At 35.9% G+C, this 21,691-nt stretch overlaps 1 protein-coding gene across 1 annotated transcript in view; it reads left to right on the forward strand.

Annotated features, from left to right (window-relative positions):
- Positions 1–890: 890 nt before the first annotated feature.
- Positions 891–21,691, forward strand: part of LOC136036623 (homeobox protein rough-like) — a 34,264-nt gene continuing 13,463 nt past the window's right edge. Inside the window, exons 1-2 of the mRNA XM_065718927.1 lie at positions 891–1,132; positions 17,468–17,702. Of these exons, the coding sequence (XP_065574999.1) occupies positions 901–1,132; positions 17,468–17,702 (467 nt within the window). The 5' untranslated portion in view covers positions 891–900. The remainder of the gene's footprint in view (positions 1,133–17,467; positions 17,703–21,691) is intronic.

A 21,691-nucleotide genomic window follows, 5' to 3' on the forward strand; every position in this document is an offset into this window, starting at 1 on the left:
GGGGTCAAATCGCTCCCACTTTGGTTTCATGGGTATAGTCGGGATTCAGTTCAGAGTTGTGTCCAAATATTTGGCTTTTTTTTATGGACAAGACTATATTAATACTTTATTACGCCCAAATCTGGGGATACTCTTCTGCTTTGTCAGGTGATTTAAACAGTTATTAGCGTCAGGGTTGGATGAACTGACTAAGCGTATGTCCAGGAAAAATCTCGTAGTGTTGATCCTCCACCCAAGACCGTACCTTGGGGGCGGGGGTTTGAGCCCCCCCCCCCCTAATGTTCTTCCGACTAGTAAAGCGTAATGAATTATTATAAACAAACTTTAGATGCGTTTCTTAAAGTTCCTTGTAAAAAAAAAACTTGCCAAAAATCCTTTTGTAAATCCGACCCACCCCGCCCGCCCGAAAAAAATTCATAGATACGGCCCTGTCTCCACCTTTCCATATGTACATAAATTTGTTTGGTTATTTTATAACATCCATTCTGCTGATGAATTACCACCATCCCTTCCACCATGTAGTGGTGGAAGGGATCCCTCTCGTAACAAGTTCATGCGTACTTGTTCTTAACCCCTTGCATAGCTAGTGTAAAACTTTGTAAATCAAGCAATAGCTGTAAACAGATTGCTCATTTAAAGGCCACTAATGCTCAATTTCCTTTACAACTTCCTCTTCCTCTTATTTGTAACGTAATATATAACATTTGCACTGCTATCTCCCTGGTCCTTCACAGCAACCAATGAGAGAAGTATCCCTCTTGCAAGCTTCAATTTCATTGGGCTAATTTCTACCAATTAGAGCAGAAAGAGAATAAAACAACTGATCCCTCCAATTTCAAATTTGGACAATTCATTACCTAATCACAGTTTTCTTTCAAAAAAGATCTTGATCAGTTAAGAATGACTGACAACAGTGAAAGTAAAAGGAAAATGACTCCCTCGGAGTTTTTTGCGAAGTTATATAGTGATGTAGACAAGAAAGATGATCAAGGAACAAAAGAATCAAGCTTCGTACCATGGCAGAGTTGTCACTCACAGCCAAGCGGTTCGGAAGAAATACCATTAAATTTAAGCGTTAGTCAAAGATTGACAATACCCGAAATGAGGTATTCCGCTGCTTTAGCTGCTTTCCGTAAGTCAGAGCTACCATAATTTCAAGACTAATCATTTTAATCAAGTACAATCATTTCAAGACTATGAAGATGACGTGAAATTTTCATAGGAAATGGGGGAGGGGGCAATTTCAGGTTTACATCTCTCCAAAGAGGCGCGAAGGTTTTGAAGTGATTTATAACTTAAATTACATTTTTTTTTCTAAATAGTACAAAATTTTACACTTCATATATCATATGTCCTTAAAAAAAGAATTGGGGATATCCCTGCACCCTACCCTCTATATACACGTCTAAGATTTTTATATTGATATCATCGTGCCATCACTGGTCAGTTACAGCGAGTGATTTTTTTTTGTGAATTAGTATCTTAATGTATGCTGTTAATTAATATTGAGGCTCTTCATAAACGTTTCCAACATTTTTAAAAATAGTTTAAATGTCTTTGGGGGGAAGTTGGAGGCAATTTTAATTTGCAACAGTCAAATCATTATACCTATACTTTAAAATAGCCATCTAAAAACAGTTGATTTACGATCGCAGCTTTATATCTCATAAAGAACAAAAGGTAAATTTATCCGTATGAAACCAAATCACAGTCTAAGGAATGAATTTTAATTCTGGACAGCTTAAGTGCTGTGAAGCCCCAGGTCAAGGCCTCCAATGATTAGTTGATGCTTCTGCTGAAAAATTTAAATAAATATCGATTGCGGTTGAAGTAAACCAAAATTAGGCCCAGATATTCTGGCATTTTTGAGTCCGTTTTAAATAGCCTTTGAGGCTAGGATATATTTGTCAGAATCTTTAAAATGTAATAAAATACATACAAACCGACTTTTGATGTGTTTCTAAAAGAAAATTTGTCGTAACCCCCCACACCCCAACAACTAAATTCTTGATAGGGCATTGATTGTTAACCAGTTTGAACTGCCATAGGGTGTTAAAATGGCCTTTTTTTAATAATTATGATTGAAAATTTAATTTGCTATTTATTTTTTTTAATTTACATTTTAAAGATTGTTGACTTTTTTGTCAATTGCGTGACTGAATTGCTTACTATGGGAATTTCAGAAACGTATCGGCTAGGACGATATTTCAGGGGAAGATTCACGGAAATGTTTGGCATATTTGCTTACTTTTAGGTTTCTATCAATAGGAAAATAAGCTGATATCATTTGAAAATCAAGAGTGACATTATAATTCCAAATAAGCAGATATATCCAAATAAGCAAATAAGCAGAAATAAGCAGACATTTGAATTGTCAAACATTTAATAGTAAGGAAATGTAGTAAGGAACGGCGCGAATCAATAGTAACCGAGCTAAAAAAAAAAAAAAAAAAAAAAAAAAAAAAAAAAAAAAAAAAAAAAAAAAAAAAAAAAAAAGTTATAGCATTAAATACATCAAAAGAGAAAGATAGTGTTGGGCATACCCACTTCCCGTTCAGGAAAAATAAGTATTAATGTGTTTCAAACAGTTTGTGGTAACAAACTGTAAGTAAGAAGCGACACGGCTCAATAATAACCAAAACTCAAAGAAACAGAGTTTTGATAACCTTAGATACTTTGCCCAATTTTCAAAAAAAAAAATAATAAAAAAGGAAAGCACCCACAAAAAGTCAAGTTATTTTATTGAAAATTACACCATCAGATTCAGAATATCATAGAACCTTACTGTAGAAGTTTCAAGCTCCTATATACAAAATATAGAATTTTGCATTTTTGGCCAGAAGAAAGATCATAGATGAGTGTTTATTTGTTTGTTGGTTTTCCGTGGGACTATTGTAACAAAAAAAACTATCTTAGAAGATCGAGAGAGGGCTCACTTAATCAGAAATCAGAAGTTCTGGTGCCTTTTTTAATTGACCAGAAAGATCCACGACCCCTTTTCCTCAAAATCATCTTATCAAAATTTTGAGATAGTCTCTGATTCAGTATAGTTGAAAATTCTGATAACTATACCTTGAGGATGACATGACCCTCCATATTCCCTGGAGGAAGGCTTGCTTTTTGGAGGGGGATTTTTTGCAGCGATTATTGTCCATCCGGAGAACTTTCCTTAGGGAGGATATTTACCCGGGGGGATTTTCCAGGAGAAATTTAAATAGGGAGAAGGGGATTTCCTGCCATTATTTGAAAAACATTCAGAAACTAAACAAAAAAAGAAACAAGCTTTTTTTGCTGAATGTAAGGAGCAACATTAAAAGTTAAAACATGCAACAATTATTTTGTACTAGAAAGGAACTATCCTCTCTTCAATACCCCGTTCTTTGCTCTTTAGTTTGACTCTTTCATAACTCTTTAAGGACGACTCCTAAATATAAAGGCCGTTTAATTAAAATAAGAATTGTCTTAAAGTGGTAAATAAAAACTTTAGAGTAAAGAGCGGGATACTGAGGAGGGGACAGCTCTTTTCATATACAGAATATTTTCTGTTCGATTTCAGTTTTAATGTTGATCCTTACTTTCAGTTGAGAAAAACTTGTGTGTTTTTATTTGATGGCTATAAAGAAAGAACGAAAAATTAGGTAGCTTTAAAGCACTAGAGTGAATTTCAGTAGGACTAGAATCTAAATACCTTAACAGCCCTATACCGCTTGACAACATTACTTTTGGGTTCATAAATTCTTGCTGTTAGTCTAGGGTTTATCCAGTATTTTTTTTTTTTGGGGGGAGGGGGGAGTCAGGTGATGTAACAAAAACAAACTTTATGATTCACAGAAAAATGTATTTATATGCATTTTTGTTACTTGTTTATTTTATTTTTAGGGGGGGGGTCAAACCAGGTACACCATATTGGACAGGGTCTTGTTATTAGTACATAGAGGTATGATCATGTTACAAGTATATGGCTGGGAGTATAGCCCCAAAAATATATAAAGATTTTTACGATTTATTATGTTAATTCATGTATTTTTCATACAATTAGTTTTTCTATTAGTAAATTCAAACCCTATTCCCCCGCCCTAGAGATGGAGAGCCCCCAATTAAGCTCCAGGTTATGTGCTTTGTTCTAAACACACTCAGCAAGATGAATCTGTGTATAAATTTGTAACAAAGAAGTTATCTTAGAAGATCGGGAGAGGGCTCATTTGACCAGAAATTAAAAGTTCCAGTGCCGTCTCCGATTGACCAGAAAGATCCACGACCCTTTTTCCCCAAAATCATCTTATCAAAATTCTGAGATACGCTTTAGTTTGACTCTTTTTCACAACTCTTTAGGTAAAAAAAAAAAAAAGGTAAAGGATACGGCATTAGACTTTACAGTCTCTACCGGCGGTGCTGATCTCCGTTTCTTGGCCCTTCAGCCAGGAAGTGCAATGGGGGGTTGGGGGCCAGCCATCCTGTGCTTTCACACACCCTTCCTGTTTACCTTCCCCAGATTTCTTCAGGTACCCATTTAGAGCTGGGTCGACTCTGGCTAAGCGTTTTTTATTTGATGGCTATAAAGAACGAATGAAAAATTAGGTAGCTTTAAAGAACTGGTGTGAATTTCAATGGGAGCAGAGTCTAAATAGCTTAACAGCCCTATACCGCTTGAAAACATTACTTCGGAGTTCATAAATTCTTACTGTAAGTCAAGGGTTTATCCAAGATTTTTTTTTCGGGGGAGGGGGCTCAGGGGATTTGACAATTTGACTTTATGATTCACGACAAAAATGTGTTTAAAATCCCGAGTAACATTTTTGTTACTTATTTATTTTATTTTTGAAGGGGGGGGGGGTGTCAAACCGGGAATACCATGTTGAACACGGTCTTGCTATTAGTACATAAGGATCTGATCATAAAACACCTAAAGTTTTCAATATTTTAAAACATTAAAGCTTTCTTCATTTGAACCCAGTCCATAAAAATATCATATTTCTATCTAAACGTTCTACGGCCTGGATTGAGCCAATTTATTAAATTTTTATAATTCTGAATTGATAACCATTTTAATAGTTTTTTCGATTCCTATCCCATAAACAGAAGAAAGGGACACGGTTCGAAAACCCTGTTTTTAAATTCTAGGTTCATTGAGTTAAAACAAATTTGAAACAAGAACCAATAAAACGGCCTAAAAATTGGTGGGTGAAATCTACAGGTATTTCACAGAAATATGCATGGATGACATCTTTAGTCAGTTCGTCGTTAAGGATAGCAAATCTTAATGGACGATTTTTTTTTATAAACATATTCTATATGCGTTTAGATTATGCCAGTAGATTAGACCAAAATAGGCTAGATATATCACAAATTTAATATACGAGTAAGTAAAATATGCTAAAACGGATCTAGACAGGATTTAAGATGTCCAACCACTTGTTCTTAGTAAAACCGCCAATGTAATGAATTGAAGACACCAATTCTCGGTTATAAGAAGGTGAAAAGATAAAAACGAAACAATGTGTATAAGTAGAAAGCATAAAAGTTATACAAATTTTAAACGTCCTTAAGCCGGATGACAGAAATAAATTTCTCATTATAAGAGGCAAAGGATTGCCCATTTGAAAGAGTGAATTTTAAAACAAATCTAAATTTGGAAAGATTGAAGTCAGAAATCTGAGCAGAGGGCAATGTTGCAAAATTGACGGTGGTCAAAAGTTCAATAAATCTGAATTTTTATTTGGATATTCTCCGTACTGACGAATTCTATATTTGAATTATAAGTTTACCCACATTTACGGTTATTAATAAAAAAAAAACTTTCGCATAGAACAAGCTTTTCAAAGAAAAGTAAGAGTTCCATTAAGCCATAGATGAACAGAAATGAAGTTAAATAATCTTCCAGGGATAAAACGACCAAAAAACCATCAATGGATTTATGAAACTCAAAAGGGACAGAAATTACAATAGAAAACCGAATCAAACTCAAAACGATCAATGATTAACATGAGTAGGGCTTAAAATTCCCATCCCTTCTCAAGACAAGAACACAATTTGCACCTAATTGAAAAAACAAGGGCTAAGAGGTCATATGGTATGAGCTCTAGCAAAATTCTAAGAATCAATAGATTGATTTAAAAGGAAAATCAGAGGCTTAATGCCGGTCGGGATTTAAAATAGGGGCTCAGAGACACAAGTTCCTTTTAAATATTGCCAAAGCACTGGACATCCCCCCTAGCTCCCTCAAACAGAGCGGATCCATTCAGGTTACGTCAATCACGTATCTACGACATTTGCTTATTCTACCAACCAAGTTTCATCCTGATCTCTCCACTCAAAGCTTTTTTCAGTGTTTCCGGTTTCCCCCTCTAACTCCCCCAATGTCATCAGATCTGATCGATATTTAAAATAGGGGTTCTGGGACATGATTTCCTTCTAAACATTAAATATCATTAAGATCCGACAACCCGTTCTTAAGTTAAAAATACCTCAATTTTTCTAGTTTTTCCAAAGTAACCCCCCTCCCCAACTCCCCCAAAGAGAAAAGATTTATTCCGGTAATTTCAATCACGTATCTAGGACTTGCGCTTATTATTCCCACTAAGTTTCATCCCGATCTCTCCACTCTAAGTGTTTTCAAAGATTTTCCGTCTCCCCCTCAAACTCACCCAATATTAGCAGATAAGGTCGGGATTGAAAAGGAGAGCTCTGAGACAAGAGACCCTTCTAAATATCAAATTTTATTAAGATCCGATCACCCAGTAAGTTAAAAATACCTCATTTTTTAAATTTTTCCTCTCCCTCCAGCCGCCCAGATGGTCGAATCAAGGATACGACTGTTATCAAGTCAATTTGTGTAGGTCCCTGACACTCCTACCAATTTTCGTCGTCCTAGCACGTCCAGAAGCACTGAACTCGCCAAAGCACTGGAAATCCTCCCCAACTCTCCCAAAGAGAGTGAATCCATTACAATTATGTCAATCACGTATCTAAAACTTGTACTTATTCTTCCCATCAAGTTTATTCTCGATCTCTCCACTTTAAGCGTTTTCCAAGATTTCCAGTTTCCAAGATTTTTGTTTCCCCCCTCGAACTCCATATGTCCTCATATCTGATTCAAATTGAATTAAATAAAATAAACAAGATTTTTTTAAATGAAAGCAAGGAGCGACATTAAAACTTAAAACGAACAGAAATTACTCCCTATATGAAAGGGGCTTTTCCTCCTCAACACCCCGCTTTTTACGCTGAAGTTTGACTCTTTCTCTTAACTGCTTTTTAAAACAGTAAAACACTTTAGCGTAAAGAGCGGGGCGTTGAGGAGGAAAAGCCCCTTTCATATACGGAGCAATTTCTGTTCGTTTTAAGTTTTAACGTCGCGCCTTACTTTCAGTTAAAAAAAACTTGTTTTTTTTATTTACTTTCTGAACGTTTTTGAATTAATGCATGTTTTGATTTTGGCTCCCCGAACATAAATAATTAAAACAAAATTTGCATATTAATTTTATTTTAGCTAAATGACTTTCTCATAGTTTTAATCGGAAGATTCTGAAAAAAAGGAGCGGGGAGGAGGCCTAGTTGTCCTCCAATTTTTTGATTACTTAAAAATGCAACTAGAACTTTTATTTTTTTACAAACGTTTTCTTTAGTAAAAAATATGCGTAGCTTACGAATTAATTTATGTAACGAACTTCTACATTCGTATGTTTTTAGGATGTATATGAGGGGGTTCACTCCCACGTCAATACCTCACTCTTTACACTAAAGCTGAAATTTTGCCTCAATTCCTTAAGAATGACCCCTGAATCATAAAGGCCGTAGAATAAATAGTTGAAATTACTAAAAATACTTTAGCGTAAAGAGCGAGGTGTTACGGGGAGGTGAACCCTTCATATGCGTAATAATTTTTTTCCATTTTAAGTTTTAATGCTGCTCCTTACTTTCAGTTGAAAAAACTTTTTATATTTATTTTTTCATTGTTTATTTTTTAAGTAACGTTAGAAAATCCTGCACCCCATTCATTGGAATTGTCTTCCCCCATGACAAATTCCTCCATGGAAACATCCTCCCACGTAACCCCCCTGCCTCAACTTCTCCCCTCCCTAAACCAAAAAAAAATCCCGTCTGTACACTTCTCAATAACCATTACTATATGGAAACACTGGTCAAAGTTTGTAACTTGCAGCCCCTCCCACGGGGACTGTGGGGGAGTAAGTCGTCCCCAAATGCATAGTTATTAGGTTTTTCGACTATGTTGAATAAAATGGCTATCTCAGAATTTTGATCTGGTAACTTTGGGGGGAAATGTGCTTGGGAGGGTGCCTAGGTACCCTCCAATTTTTTTGGTCACTTTAAAAGGGCCCTAGAAATTTTAATTCCCGTTAGAATGAGCCCTCTTGCAACATTCTAGGACCACTGGGTCGATACGATCACCCCTGGGAAAAAGAAAGAAAAAAACAACAACAAATAAACACGCACCCGCGATCGGTCTTCTGGCAAAAAATACGAATATCCACATTTTTGTAGATAGGAGCTTGAAACTTGTATAGTGGAGTTCTTGCATAGAGCTGCCCTCTATCACTTTTGACTCTTAAAAGGGAACTAGAACTTTCAATTTTCAGTTTAATAAGCCTCCTGTAAAGCTTATGCAACCAAACCTTTATAAGAAACTTACAAGTTATCTCTAGGTTATCTCATAAGAGCCTTACGTGCCTCCGGGCATAACTTACAACCTTTGCCCTGAGGGCTGTGGAGGAGGGGTTGTAATCTTCAAGGACATAATTACTGAATCTTCAAACTATACTAAACAAAATGACTATCTCAAAATTTCGATTTGATTTACATTAGGAGATAATGGGGCTGGGTGAGGATGGCTGCTCTCTAATCACTTTTGACTATTGTACAGACGTTTTCAGGGGAATTTTTTGATTGGGGGAGGTGTTGAGAAGAGGGGGACATGCTAGGGGACTTTTTCACGGAGGGATTTGTCATGGGGGAAGAAAATTTCCGTGAAGGGAGCGCAGGATTTTCTAGAATTATTTAAAAAAATGAAAAAATAAATATGAAAAAGTTTTTTCAACTGAAAGTAAGGAGCAGCAGCAAAACTTAAAACGAAAAGAAGTTATTACGCATATGAGGGGTTCACCTCCTCCTAATACCTGCTCTTTACGCTAAAGTATCTTTAGTAATTTCAACTATTTATTCTACGGCCTTTATGATTCAGGGGTCGTCTTAAGGAATTGGGACAAAATTTAAGCTTTAGTGTAAAGAGCGAGGTACTGACGAGGGGGTGAACCCGTCATATACGTAATAAAAACATGCAAATATAGAAGTTCGTTACGTAAGCTAATTTGAAAGTTACGCATATCTTTTACTAATAAAAACATTCGTAAAAAATTAAAAGTTCTAGTTGCTTTTTTAAGAAACCGAAAAATTGGAGGACAACTAGGCCTCCTCTCCCGCTCCTTTTTTCTCAAATTCGTTCGATCAGAACTATGAGAGAGCCATTTAGCTAAAAAAAAAAAAAATATGCAAATTTTGTTTTAACTATTCTTCTGCAGAGAGCCAAAATCAAAACATGTATTATTTCAAAAACGTTCAGAAATTAAATAAAAAAAACAATTTTTTTTTAACTGAAAGAATGGAGCGGCATTAAAACTTAAAGTGAATAGAAATTACTTCGTATATGAAAGGGACTGCTCCCTCATCAACTCCCCGCTTTTTACGCTAAAGTTTTTTACTGTTTTAAAAAGTAGAGTTGAGAGAAAGAGTCAAACTTTAGCGTAAAGAGCGGGGCGTTGAGGAGGGAGCAGCCCCTTTCATATACAAAGTAATTTCTGTTCGTTTTAAGTTTTAATGTCGCTTCTTACTTTCAGTTAAAAAAACTTGTTTTTTTTTATCTTAATCTCATAGAGGTGCTTCCAACTTCAGGACATGTACTACATGTGCATACACTAAATCTTTCGGAACCATAACAATCTTTAGCTTAAATTGCGCCTGGCTTACATGCTGGGTTAAGAATGCTGGGCTAATTGAAATAATCCCATTTGAATTAAGAAGAATGCTGGTATAATTGAATTAGTCCCAAAATCTGAAACTGATTCAACAAACTTGTTAGCAGCTTCTGACCCCAATTATTCAGTGACAAATTAGAAGCTTTATTGAGATCGTTTGATCAGGGAAAAAATTGTGGTCAATTCGCTTCCTTGAGAAATCTGTTTCGTTTCCTAATCTTATCAGGTACTAGTTAATAGATCCTATTACGAGAAGCAAAACAGCTGTTACTTGATTCACTTCCGATTAAGTGTGGGGGCGATAATTTAACCCTATTTAATCTGATATAGATACGATACTTCCCTTCAGGTACGGAATTGCTATAATCAATCTTCTAACTGCAATCGTTTATTGATTGCAGGTAATGGAACTTTGATAGAAAGATTTTGAGGGGAGACGTCAACTATCGACTATTTGGAGGTCTTCTCCAGGCTTAAAGCTATGTAGCAAATCCCGAGAAGATTTCCAAGACTAGCACAATGCAGCATACCAGGGATAGTTTTCCCCTAGAAAACTCATTACCTTTCAAATAAATCTTCAAAAGTGAATCAAAATTTTCAAATTGAAAGCTTAGTTGTGACATAGTAAGGAGAAATTTGTCCTCCTCAGCTCGCGGACTGCCCCTATATTCCCAGGAAAACCATCTAGCAATGCCCATGCTAGCCAGCTTAAAAAAAAACACCCAAACTAAATCTAACTAGTTGGACCAAAGACAAAAGGATAAGCAGTGATTTTATGTTTGTTTTCCCAATTCTCGATCTAAGAAATTGTTTACGTGGGAAGTAAACGATAGAAGAGATTCTAACACTCAAGTCGGTTTCAAAATTTTTTCTTCACCACAATAGACTCATACAATACAGAGTAATTAGCAGAAGAAAATTTACTTGATTTGACAAGAAATATACCGGGGGAACGTACAGATATGAACAAACATTCATGAGCGTATACATACAAATCAAACAGTAAATACAGGACATTGGAGAACACTACGCAGAAAAACACAAAGGGGAGGCTCCAAAAATTTATGTTCAAGGCTCCTGGACTATAAAAAATACTCCTAGCCTTGAATTTTCTGTATACAGAAAGCCAACTCATAATGATCGGTATCTACATGTCTCGTCAAATCATCCTCTTGTGTAAAAAAGAGGGGTAGTAATTTAGTCGACAGGGTTCTAAAAATATGTTCACGTGATCATGTAAAATCCGAGTTAGATTGCGCAAAAGATATTCTATTCTGCAATGGCGACCCAATCAATCTCACTGAAAATATAATAGATAAATGATTAAAAAAGGTAAAACAGGAAAATAGGGAGCCAGTCTACCCTGATTCAGTTACACTGGAAATTGAGAACAAAACTTTTACTAACTTTTACTTCTTTTAAAACTGAGCAAAAAGTTGAACATTTTTTCAACTCGGGAAAGGATAAAACGGACCCTATACTAGGTAGTGGTGTCTACAGAGTCCCGTGTTCATGTGGAAAATTTTACATTGGCAGGACCCATCAACAACTAGGGGCACGATTGCATGAACACCAAATTTCAATAGATAAATCCCTGAGATTTGGAAATAAAAATGACAAATTCATTCAGCTCTGGCCCAGCATATAAACAAAAATCCTGACCATTTCGTTCTCTTTGAAGAAGCAACTTTAATATCTACCGTAAATGGCCTACCACAATGTTTTAAAGAGGCAATTGAGATAAAAAAACAACAACATATAAACAGAAATTCGGCTATAAATAAAGACACGGAAGATATTTCTTTAAGCCCAATTTACAACAACTTTATATTAAAAGACTATCAATATTTTTGCCCAGTCTAATTTAAGAAAGCCTGTCTGCATATCTAATGAAAATTGAAATTGTAGACAGGAAAATATTTTGCAAGGCAAAGAATATTTATTCAATCCAATTGGTAACTTCTCTTCCATTGATCTAAAGTTGGTTTTTGTCTTTTGATTCAGTGTCTTTTCTCCTCTCGTAGAGTTCACTTAAGAAGGTTAGATTTTGTTGTTGTTTTTCTTTTCCTCTTTCTCATATTTTTTTAGCACTGAAGACGACTTGGCGGAGGTCCTTATCGAAATATTTGCTTAATTTTCGCCTGCATATTTTGCTTTGCCCAGTTAATGGCTCTGTATCTATTGATATAATGCAATCATGGTTGCAACGGTAGCTGCAACCTAGTAAAGGCCGAACAGCAGCCCATAGTAACCAAAACTTAAAATGCGCTTAGGAAACAAACTACCAAATGAAAAAAAAATTGTCATCTGACACTGATTCAAAAATGGTGACTATTATTTCGGTTCGTCTTAAAAATATAAGTTTATTGCGAAAAGAAATTTATGGTGATTTCGAAAAAAAGTCTGAAACCCCTCGAAAAAGGCATCAGATCAAAATAAAAAGTGTACCTTTGGAATCATCATGCCTGAAAACCTTTCACAGGGAAATTACAGTCCCCCACCATAAACATCAAGGGAAATCAATTTTTTGCATGGGTAGCACTGATGGGTCCTGTTATGTTTTATTTCTAGCAGGGCTAGGGGTGACCAGAACATCATAGAAATGTGTGTAATAACTCATTCTAATAGGAATTCGATTTCCCGGTGCCCTTTTTAAGTGACCAAAAAGATTGGAGGACAACTAGTCTCCCCTCCCTAAGGGCCCCCTCTCCCCAAAGTCATCCAGTGTATCGATATCACGCGTGTCACTATGGGAGTATGTTTATTGGGTGTATTAGTATCACAGATATTTTAGACAGATTTTTAATATCTCATATAAATGATATTGATCATATCAATATCATTGAAATGATATAGCCTTCCTATGAATTCCACCATTAGCAAGTTCCAAATGGCACTAAAAACGACACTTTTGGTACACTTTGGTAATAGTTTTTTAAAAACTATTTAAAACGATTCAGCGTGAAAAATTCATTTAAAAGAGACTTAAATTTCTAATCGTTTTTCTGATAGCTCAAGAAATCCCCCCTTCCATGGAATTTTTTTTTTGGAAATTCAAACATGCTGAAAATTGCCCCTAGAAAAATGTCCAAATGCAAAATTTTAGTTGGCAAAGAGAGTGTAAGACAAATAAAAAGGATTTCGTTGAGAAATTATGTCAAATCTTTCCACTGTAAAATTTATTCTTGAAATCTAGCCCCCAGTAATTTACCTCTCCACATAAACTCTCTCTATGGAAAGCCTCACCAAGCACTAAGTTCTCCCTCCCAAAATGTTCGTATACTTCCTTATAACAAATACTATACGTATACAATAGGCAAATTCCATAACTTACAGGCGGGCTGTGGGAGGGATGGGTCAGGCTACACCTGAAGACATAGTTCGACTATGCTGAACAAAATGACTATCTAAAAATTTTGATTGGCATACTTTGGGAAAAAATGGTCGTGGGAGAGGCCTCCTCCCATTTCCATTTTTTCTAACAAATAGCCCTCCGAAGGGGGGAGGGGGTAGTTGTCGTCCAATATTTCAGGGTACTTAAAAAGCGATATCTGACGACCTTCTGTGACAATCATTTTGATATGATCAACTCAGGAAAAAAATAAAAGTAAATAAATAATTAAACACTCAACTGTTATCTTTCTTTTGACAAAAAAAATACAAAAAATACAAAAAAAAAAAAATACAAAATTCTACATTTTGCTCTATATGAGCTAGAAACTTTTACGATAGGGTTCTCCGGTACGCCAAATCTGATAGCAGTATTTTCATTAAGATTACTTGACTTTTAAGGGATGTTTACCCCCTTTTTCAAAAATCATGCAAATTTTCCTTGGCTCTTAACTTTTGATGGATAACAGTAAAAATAAATTTTATGACTTCTTATAAATAATAAATTCTTGGTAAACTTATATATTTGGAATCAGCATGATAAGACAATTCTTTTGATGTGTTTATTGATGTTAAAATTCCATTTTTTAGAGTCTTGGTTACTTTTGAGCTGAGTCACTCCTCACTGAAAGCACGAACTGTTTGATACATAATAGTTCTAAGGGAGAGACGAGTGGAGGGTAGAAGTAGAACCAATGTATAATCTCCAGGACCGTAACCAGAAATGTTTTGGGTGGGTTGTTTTTCCAGGGGGGGGGAGGATAAAAAACTTGAAGAAACACATCAGAATGTGAAATTGATATTTAATCCTTCTTGATTTCTGGTTCTATTCTACGCTGTTATTATAAAGCAAAGAACAACATTTAACCCCAAAATAAGGTTCCGTCATGATTTTTGAAACTTTGGAAAGTGCTTTTTACATCAGAAATTGAGAGTTCTAGTCCTTTTTTATAAGTCGAAAGGGACTGGAGACTAACCAGCCATGGGAAGGTGGGGGGGGGGTAAATCTTGGTTCCCTTCTATCAGATCTTCTGTTAGATCTCTAAAAAAATCAGCATTTTTATCTCTATAGTCGTCTACGAAGCAGTCAAGCCAAGCCGTAATAAAACAGCCCCATTAGAAATAGACTTCCAAAGGAAGTCTATTCCTTCATTAGGAAAGGACTTCCATTAGGAATAGGCCTGTCAAATTCAACCAGCCTGTTCGTCCAATTTGCGATAGATAAAGGTTTTTGACAAAATTGGACGTAGCCATTGAAAAAACAAAAGAAACACACAAGATTTTTTTTTTATCTGGTAACAAAGTCAAAATCTTGTTCAAAATAACATATAAAAACTCTTAAAATCCCCCTGAGCACGATTGGCTTTATAGGGTGTAATCTGACCAAAATAAAGTTTGTGGTGTAAACAGAGGCTATTTTCGAAAAAAAGCTAAAATGGAAGCTTTTGAAGAATTCAGATGACATAAATCAAATCTGGTTCGTACGTTTAATTTAGGTAACTAAGCTCTTTCAAACGATAGGTCATTCATATTTTCACTTATTTCTACCCTCTTGAAATAGAGCTTTTTAGAAACTAGAGTCCGTGTGGCAGTTTATTTTTATCGAATTACCAATGGTATTTTTGGATTAAATACTTCATACACTTTTTTGGCCATGCTTAGGAGTATAAACATGGAATTTCTCACTAAAAAAATACCAATTCCCAAGAAAAATATTGAGCATTGTTTAAGATAGGAAAATAGCATTAAATCAAAATGGAGTAGATTCCTCTTAACGCCAAAAAAGTGCAATGCACATTTAGAGAAAGGATGAGTCCGAGCACCGCGGGTACATCTCACTAGGAATCTCTTTCATTCGGTTCTAATAAGAAGCATCATGCAATGAATGCCTTAAAGTAATGTAAAAAAAATGAATGTCAGTACAACTAAATTTAAGAAAATTATGTAAAAAGATTTTTTCTTGTGTGAATCATGGTACAAGGGCAGAGTATTTCTGCGGAAAAAACTTCCAGCAGGGGAGGGGGAAAATACATCCATCACGCTTGAAGTATAATTTTCACTTCACCAAGCGAAGCTAGGTTCCCTGGTTGTCATGTTTAATAGGTCGAATGGGCCTTCAAAGTCCCGAATTAATGTCGCTATTAAATTAGTCGCATCATTTTTAACAATTGTAGCGACGAGCTCTATGGGTCTTTCTAGGCTAAATGAGTATAACTTACACAGTTTAAGATTTCAATGTCCCACTGGTCTGATATTTCGCACACTAGTTACAATGTTTCAGGAATTTTAAATTGAACATGATGCGTATTTTGTGATCGGGTCAATCTTGATACGGATCCTGATCTCCTACAGCTTTTTCAGCAAACAAGTAACAAAAGTTATATCATTTAAAATTCATTGCTAGAATGTCAATACCAAAAATTTCTTTTTGCGATTCTTATTGTCGGCTGATAGTCTCAAAGACAAAGGGGCCATTAGCAAGTTGTTCTGAAAACCACTGGGAACTTCAGAAGTAATTCTGGTATAAATTGATTGGGGGGTTTTGGATATGTCAACTTTTCGAAATGTTAGTTTAGAACAAATGAAATCTTGAGTCTTTTACTAATTGTGAAGCAAAATGCTGTCTAATCAATCCACGGACAGCATAAAAAATGTACATCCTGTGTCCACGAAGATTTCAATCAACGCAGTTAGCCCAACAGGAAACTTCAAGCGCTGTCAAATTATTCAATGAGACTTCTTTCGAGTTTATTTTTAATGTTTTCCAAGAAGGCATACAAGAAAATGGTTAGGGTCTGCCCTTACATAAACCTTATTAATAAAATTCTGCTACGTTCAATCAAAAAAAAAAACTCTTTCTATGATGTAAGATTCGTTAAATCTGAATATCTCTATCTCTGGCAAAAAAATGGAGAATTTTAGTAGTTTTCTTACGATTTCCAGGATGGTAGGTGTCTGCTGTTAGTTTTCTATAGTTTATTTAGATCTCTTATCTAACCTATGGAAGTTATGGCAAAACCACTTAATGAATTCTGGATAGTTTGGCCACACAAACTAAAAAAGCCTGTAATGGACGAAATAGAGGGAATCTTCTAGTAATCACCTTAAGTAAGCAGTAGCTACGATTCCCTGTTATACCTCTTCAGTGATTTGAGGATCATCCTCAACCAGGGAGGCCAGGTTGGCGTCCCAGGGGACGCCAATTTGACGGTTATTTAGACTCGAACATATGAAAATACTCTCTAGCTACTTTATTTTTGTAGTCTGCTAGAAGCTGTGAAAACCCAGTTGGGATAATAAATTAAATGAACGCCTCAGAACATAATTGTTACTAGCAACATAGTAATATGTTGTTGAATTAAGATACTGGAATAAAATGATCAAAATAATCTGTTCCGCAAGCAGTACGACAGCACTTAGTTAATTAAACAACAAAACAAAAAGTTTGAACTATGATTTCAGCAAGCATTATTGAGGTGCTCGATTGGATTAAATTACCATGTTATAACGAGCAAAATATCAGTTCTGCTAACAGTATAGCGGTATTCCTTTGAATTCAAAAATTAAACAAACAGCCTGAAAAATGAGTGCCACAAACATTTTTTTTTATACCACGAGAAAAACACAATTCTAGATATATATTCTACAAAGTATTGATTTTATTTTACCTTGTTTCTTGTTAATTGCCACAAAGATTTTGTAAACGTTGTATTTTGTTTGTCAAGTGACTAGGAATAAAAAAGAATGGCATAATAAAAAAGAATGGCTCTTATTTATCGAATCTATGTTGGATACTAACTTTTCAAATAAACAAAGGGTTTTCTGTATGACCTGTTAAGAGTTCTGCTGATTAAGTGCTGGAAAACTAACAGTTTATTAAACTCAAAATGAAGCCACCAATCACCTTGCTACACATGAGAAAGTCCTCAGGACTGCATAAAGTAAAGCCTCAATCAAATTGTCGCTCTTTTGTGGAAGACTCTCAAAGATCACGCACTAAAATTACGCTTATAATTATACTAACTACGAAGGAAAATTATAATGGACTTGTGATTAACACGTTATTACAAGTTTATTGCTGTTTTTAGTGGCAAAACGGCGCAAAAAAGATCCAAGACAACGCCGTCAACGAACAACATTTTCAAATGAGCAAACATTTCAACTGGAATGCGAATTTCAACAAAACGAATATATTACCAGACCAAGAAGGGCGGAACTTGCGAAATCACTATCCCTTACCGAAACTCAGATTAAGATTTGGTTCCAAAATCGAAGAGCTAAGGATAAAAGGATAGAAAAGGCTCATATTGACCATATTAATAGGTAACAATGTTTAAATGTTTTTAGTTATTGTAGTACCAGAGGAGTAAGTAGGGAGACGAGGAAAGATTTAATTTTCATATTATAGGTGTTTTTGTCTCCAATGATGGCTTGGAGCCTGCCAACGTGCCTTTGACCATTCTGCCTCCCTGATGATTTGTCTCTTTACCTTGGTCCTGGGTATCCTCGTGCCCCATTACCTCTTGGCATCTGGAAAGTGTCCTGTTACTCTCCCCCTCGTGCTCGGAGGATATTTTTTTTCAATTTCGAGGAGTTTGTTTTACCGTTTTAAGACTAAGTTAGTCCCCAAGTTATGTCCTTTTCATACGGGCCTCTTCAAAGGCAATACTCTATAACTGCCTAAGTGAAGAGCCTTATGTATGTATTTTTTTTTCATCTGGCCGCTTTGTATGGAAGAAGTTGCTGTAGAAACTCTAAAAGGGCTCTTTGGACTGAAGATTTAAAGCTTTAGTGCTTTTTAAGAGTCAAAGGTGGGTGGAAGGCGACCCACCCCCTTTTTGTGTTCTTTTTGTTCCCCCTATAAATTCTAAAATCTCCTCCTCTATATGGCCTCCACAGCCTGAAAGGGGGGGGGGGTTCAGCAATCAATATAAATGCCTAATTATTTCGACTAATTATTATTCGACTTATGGGAAAAGAAGCACTTGTTTGATGTTGGGTGTGCAATTGATAGAAAATTTGAGATAACGTTCTTTGGGTTAAAAGGAGCAAAGAAAGGGTATTGACCTTAATTGTGTAAATTACCCGTTGTTCACGGAGCTGTTTTTACAGAAAAGGCGGTTATATTTTGTCTCGGTTGTCCGATCGGCTAGGAGCTTCTAGGGATCGTTTGCCAAGTCAAAATTTCAAAAGTTTTCGAAGAGTGAAAACTATACTCCTCCATGGGGTCGAGTTGGAACTTACAGAGTGTGTTTGAGGGGAAGGTATCAAGTTGATATTGCCTCGCAGAGGGGAATAGGTAAATATAATAACACTTTAGGCATCCCAAAATATCATCTACAATATCTTGGGAACTGCTTTTGGACTGAAGTTGAAACTTTTAGGCACTAATTAGGAAGGAAAGGGGAGACAAATGGTACCTTATCTAGAAACCTTATCTATCTTATCTACCTTATCTTGAAAATATCCCGGGAAAATATCCTGTAGAAAACTCCCCCCGCGAAAAATGCCCCCCGAAGAAAATCCCCCCGAGCCCTGGATATTCTGGATTTTTATTAGTAGGAAACCGAAAGTTCTACTCATCTGTTAAAGTCAGAGGCAATCCTTTGGCGTTCAATCCTATAGCGTTGCCTATACTCAAGGGCCGTAAGGGTTCAATATATTAATATTCATGTATTTCTTTATCTTTTCCCGGATGCACTTCATATGGAAGAGGTGATCGTATGAACTTCAAAGGGGGCTTATTTGGTTGTAAATAAAAATTTTTGTGCTCTTTTGAGAGTCAAAAGGGGTTGGGGAACAATAAGCCACCCGTTATACTGTTTTTTCATCAAATACATCCGACTAAGATTTGAGATAGCCATTTTGTTCAAAATAGTCCAAAGCCAAATAACCATGCCTCCAGGTTTGATTACTCCCCTTCCGGCCCCGGGGTAAGGGCTGTAAGCGGTGAAAGTTGCCCAATGTTAAGATATAGGCTAATGCTTTTATTTAGCATAGTTGACAAGCCCAATAATTATGTCTTTAGAGATAAAGTAATCCACTACAGCCCCCGTGGAAAGGTTTTTAAGTTATAAAATCTGCACACTATTTACGTATAGTATTTATTATTGGGAAGTATGTATACATTTTTAGGTGAGGAGGGGAGGACGAGTTTTCTGCTGGGAAGATTTTGCACGAGGAGAATTTTCCATGGAGAGGGAGTTTTATCCCAATTCTTTAAATACGACTTCTAAAAAACAAGGGTCGCTTAATTAGAACATTAAGGAACTTTTTTTTTAAATGTCGAAAAACTGTAGTGTGAAGAGTGATCTGTTGAGGAGGGGGCAACCCCCTCATATACGTAATAATTTCTGTTCGTTTCAAGTTTTAATGTTGCTCCTTACTTTCAGTTGACAAATTTTTTTTTTTTTTTATTTAATGAATCTTAGGGACAAATATTTTTGTAAAGGTAATGGAACAAGTATGTCAATTAAAGTAAAAGTATATAAAAATGAACAAAGTAAATAATTACAAGAAATACACAAAACAATAGCCTACTTACAAACACCAAGATATAAACTCCAGGCATTCAGTTCTGTTGAGGAATACCGAAGCGTTGGACTAACATTATCGACAGTTTTGAACTTGGTTATCAAACATCAAAATATTTAATGCCTTTAGACTGAATGCAGCGCATTATCAAAGTCATTTGTTCAAAATAAAAAATTAAAATTAAGATATAACAAAATCAAATCAGCATTTTTAATTCAATATTTTTAATTTAATTTTGTGAACCCAAAACCAATATAGATAGATATACGAATAGATTTACTCGCACAAAAACCCAATTGGGTTAGGGTGGCATACACAAAACAAGCGCAAGAATGCAGCAACAAATCATAAACTGAAAAGAGACTAAAACTGATTGTTTAAGAAAATCGTCACGAATCCTAATTCCTACCCAGACGAACGTTACATTAATATTTATATTTAAGTAACACCTACTTTTCAAAATTTCTGAATTCCAATCTCTCCTCAACCTCCCTATCAAATATTTCCAAGCGCAACTCCCTCAACTCCCTTACATTCCCCTAAAGAAATGATGCTAAGACTCATCCCTCTCTCCACACAGAGGACAACTTTAGAGACCATCCCTCAATCTGTCCCTCCCTAAATATTTCTTACGTTCTTCAAGAGGCATGAAATTCCCCCTTACATACATTACCCATTTCAAATCTTCCAGAAACCAATCCCATTTTTAGATAAATTTCTTCATCCCAGTTCTCCTTGACCTACGCACATAGCCCGAGGGACGGCAAGGTGGTCTTCTCAGCTTGCCAAACCTGAACTTCCTGATGCTCTAGCCTTTTAGCAACTAATCTAGATACAGTCCCTACCATCCCTCCTATCCCCTTTCCTTCCTGTAATGGAAAGCCGATCCAACCCTAGCATTAAAGATATACTTTAGCAATCATCCATCTCTAATTTCCTAACTACTAGTTTTACTTAAACTTTCTGCGAACTTTCTTGTACAATAATAACTGCACTAATTACTAATAAATAAATGAATATTTATGATTACCATAAAAAGCTGACTCTTTGGTTTACTGTTCTCAACAGTTAGGCTTTTATGCTTTCGTTATTGACAAGGACCATTATTTACTTACCATTCATTACTGTGAAGAATTCGTTTTTTTTTCTGTTACTCTAACCAAATCATATAGAAATTTGTTTTATGCAAAACCGGGAAAGGGTCACTCAGTCACAAATAAGAACTTATATTTTCCTTGTTAAGGGGTTCTGTTGGCAGGCAGCCAACAATGGGAGAGCACACATTTTTCCATGGTTTTTCCCTTTTCTACTCTTTTCCCTTTGGTTTCCGTATAATTACTTTATAGTCCCAAATTTCCAGGGGGACATAGTCCCCCTGCCCCCTGTTGGTTCCCAAGTTCTCAGGGGGTGATACTACGGGGTGAACTTTCCACGGAGGGTATATTTCTGATGGGTATTTTTCGTACGGAGGGGGCATTTTACATCGGGGGAATTTTCCGCAGGGGGGTCCAGAGAATATTTATCCCGCAGGGGGAATTGTCCGGGAAGGGGGAATTATAAGTTAAAAAGATACAAGGGATACACATCGTTCTTGAAAAAGTCAATGCCACTGTGTTGTTTGTTAAAATAGATATCTAAAAGGGAAGACGAACCTGAAAATTTTGAGAAATATTTTGTATAATATTTTATCAGAACTTAGCTTTACACCTACTTTTGATATTGTTCAATGAATACAGAGTTCACTAGACGGGGAGGAAAGGATTCTGCCCAGTCTAGCC

This window comes from Artemia franciscana, chromosome 15 (genome assembly GCF_032884065.1).
Source record: "Artemia franciscana chromosome 15, ASM3288406v1, whole genome shotgun sequence".
NCBI lineage: Eukaryota > Metazoa > Arthropoda > Branchiopoda > Anostraca > Artemiidae > Artemia > Artemia franciscana.